Source organism: Carlito syrichta, unplaced genomic scaffold, assembly GCF_000164805.1.
Source record: "Carlito syrichta isolate Samal-C Ts95f unplaced genomic scaffold, Tarsius_syrichta-2.0.1 Scaffold88019, whole genome shotgun sequence".
Classification (NCBI taxonomy): Eukaryota; Metazoa; Chordata; class Mammalia; order Primates; family Tarsiidae; genus Carlito; species Carlito syrichta.
In genome coordinates, this window is record NW_007032115.1 from 58,274 (window position 1) to 60,974 (window position 2,701).

Sequence of the window (2,701 nt, forward strand, 5' to 3'; positions counted from 1 at the left end):
CGCCACGTGCCCCGCCCACAGGCAGGACAACAGCCGGCCCGGCGCGGGCAAAACACCACTCGCCGAGACCCCGCCCGGCCGCCGCCTCAGGCCTCGGGACGTCCCGCAGGTCCCTCCCCACCCTCCCCCGGCAATTAGAGGGGCTCTTCCTCGCCCGCTCTGATGAGGTCATCGCAGGGGAGGGCTCTGATTGGCCTGGCGCTGGCCACGTGGCGGTCCCCGAGCCAATCACTGGGTCCGAGGGGATGGGGCTTCGCGATTGGTCAGCTGAGGTCATGAGCTCCCTCGAGTCTTCCAGCCGCGCCGCAGCACATGGTGATCGTGGCTCTTTCGGTGCCTGGCAGGGCTCGCCCGCCCGAGGCCGAGATCCCACTTTTGCCTGCTGGTTCCAGAGACGGACACGCCCTGCCCGGTGGCTCCTTCCGGGTCTGGCTGGCCCTGGATGCCGGAGAGTCTTCCTGTGTGTCCTCCCCCAGGCCCGCAGGACGGGCTGTCCCCCCGGGAGCCGACGGCGCCCGTCTAAGCCCCCCCTCTAGAGACTGTCCCGGGGGCTCTTCCCTGCCCCTCCTGGCACCGAGGTTCCGCACCCCGGCGGGCCCACCTCCCTCTCCTGCTCTGGCCGGAACCGGAGGAGCGCCGGGGAGGCTGGCCAGGTCGGGGAGGACGGCCCGCGGACACCCTCTCTCTCGGATCGCGGTCCGCTCCGCGCCGCACCCTCCAGCCCGGGCTGCCGCTGCGTGGGCTGGAGTGGGGTGGGAGAGACGGTGCTGCCGCCCTCAGGTCTCCACGGCGGAGGACAACGGGATCCTGCTGTACAACGGGGACAACGACCACATCGCGGTCGAGCTGTACCAGGGCCACGTGCGTGTCAGCTATGACCCGGGCAGCTACCCCAGCTCGGCCATCTACAGGTTAGAGCTCCCTCATGTCCACCGGCGGCCCTCACCCGGGGAGGAGACTGGCCTGCGGGGTCTCCCGGGCCAGGCGCAGGTGGTGATCGAGAGGGCCCTGGAGCCAGCTGGCTCAGCCCCAGCCTGGGTCTGAGGCCTGTGCGTGGCCCAGCCCTCCCTCGCCACGTGAGAAGAGGTTCCTTCGTGGGGAGCGGGTGCCCCTTGCCCCCAGCTTCTCAGCTTTCCCGAGAGAGCCCAAGAAGGGGAGCAGGCCCAGCCCCCATTCCTTTTCCTTGGAGATCTGGTCTCTTGGGGGGCAGCTGCTGGCGTTTCTGAGAGGGTGCCCAGGCGGGGGTGCTCCACGCTGAAGCCCACTGCCCCGGGGCGCGGGATCCCATCTTCCAGTGCAGAGACCATCAACGATGGGCAGTTCCACACCGTGGAGCTGGTCGCCTTCGACCAGATGGTGAATCTCTCCATCGATGGCGGCAGCCCGATGACCATGGACAACTTCGGCAAGCACTACACGCTCAACAGCGAGGCGCCGCTCTACGTGGGAGGTGAGGGCCTGGCCGGGAGGAGGCTGCCGTGGTGTCTCTGCGGCATGGTGACGGCCGTCCCAGACCGGGCCTCTTTCGCTCTCTAGCCTGAGGCTGGCATCCAGAGACTGAACAGTGGGGAGATGCCAAGGCGGGGAATGGCGCTGCTGGCGGGCTGTCCTCCCTGCCTGGATGGAGCCCAGGCTGCTCCCTCTCCCTGCCTGGCCAACTGACCAAGGAGGAGGCTGCTGGGGATGCCTGGCCTAGGGGTGGACCTGGGACTTTCCCTGCTGTCTTTCACGCCGTGGGCACCTTTCCTCTTGCTTTGGGCTTTGCTGTGGTTCAGGGTCCATCCCTAGTCTTGGGGCCCTCAGAGGCCCAGAGCCACCGCGTCTACAGGAGGGGGCTGGCCTCACTGGTTCTAAAGGCTAGATGCACCACCACCTGCAAGCATTTTTTTAAAGCATTTCTTTACTTTCAGGTTTATTTGGTGGGTGGTTTGTTTTGGTGGAGATGGGGTCTTGCTATGTTGCCCAGAATGGTGTTGAACTCTTGGCCTCAAGTCATTCCTCCCACCTCAGCCTCCCAAAGCTCTGGGATTACAGGTGTGAGCCACTGTACCCAGCCTAAGTATTTCTGGTCGGGGTGAGGCAGACTTTTGGCTGCAGCGAGGTTGTCTCAGGCTTGGGGTGGGGGGACTTGCTGAGACTTGGGGCCATTGAAGGGAGGGACCCCTGGGTCCAGATCCCAGCTCTGCTCTTGGCTACTTGAGCATCTGCCAGTTGGGGTCAGCAAGCCCTGCCTCACAGGGCTGTGAGGTGACGGCCACTTGAGTTCCAGGCCCCGGCCCTCAGAGGTAAAGCTGGTATCCCGGGGTGGGAATCGGCCCCGGTAGAGGGCAGCGGGCTCCCGAGGCAGTGCCCTAGGGCCGCTGGCCAGGCCCGATGTCCCAGCAGCTATCACGGGGAGCAGCTTTCCTGCTGCTGCTGGGCAAGGTATTCGGGCCCTCCAGGGTGGCAGGGGACCGTGGCTCAAGGTTGCGGAGGCCGAGGACCTCCGGAGCTGTGGCCGACTGTGCGGGCGGACCAGGCGTGCCCAGACCTGACCAGCCGGCTCCGTGCCCGCCCGCAGGAATGCCCGTGGACGTGAACTCGGCCGCCTTCCGCCTGTGGCAGGTTCTCAATGGCACCAGCTTCCACGGGTGCATCCGCAACCTGTACATCAACAACGAGCTGCAGGACTTCACCAAGACGCAGATGCAGCCGGGCGTGG

At 66.2% G+C, this 2,701-nt stretch overlaps 1 protein-coding gene across 1 annotated transcript in view; it reads left to right on the forward strand.

Moving 5' to 3' along the window:
* LOC103260100 (slit homolog 1 protein-like) overlaps positions 1-2,701 on the forward strand; it is a gene marked incomplete at both ends in the record, with an annotated part of 62,155 nt that overhangs the window by 58,206 nt on the left and 1,248 nt on the right. The window contains 3 exon segments of the mRNA XM_021712147.1: positions 781-911; positions 1,296-1,450; positions 2,561-2,699. Of these exon segments, the coding sequence (XP_021567822.1) occupies positions 781-911; positions 1,296-1,450; positions 2,561-2,699 (425 nt within the window).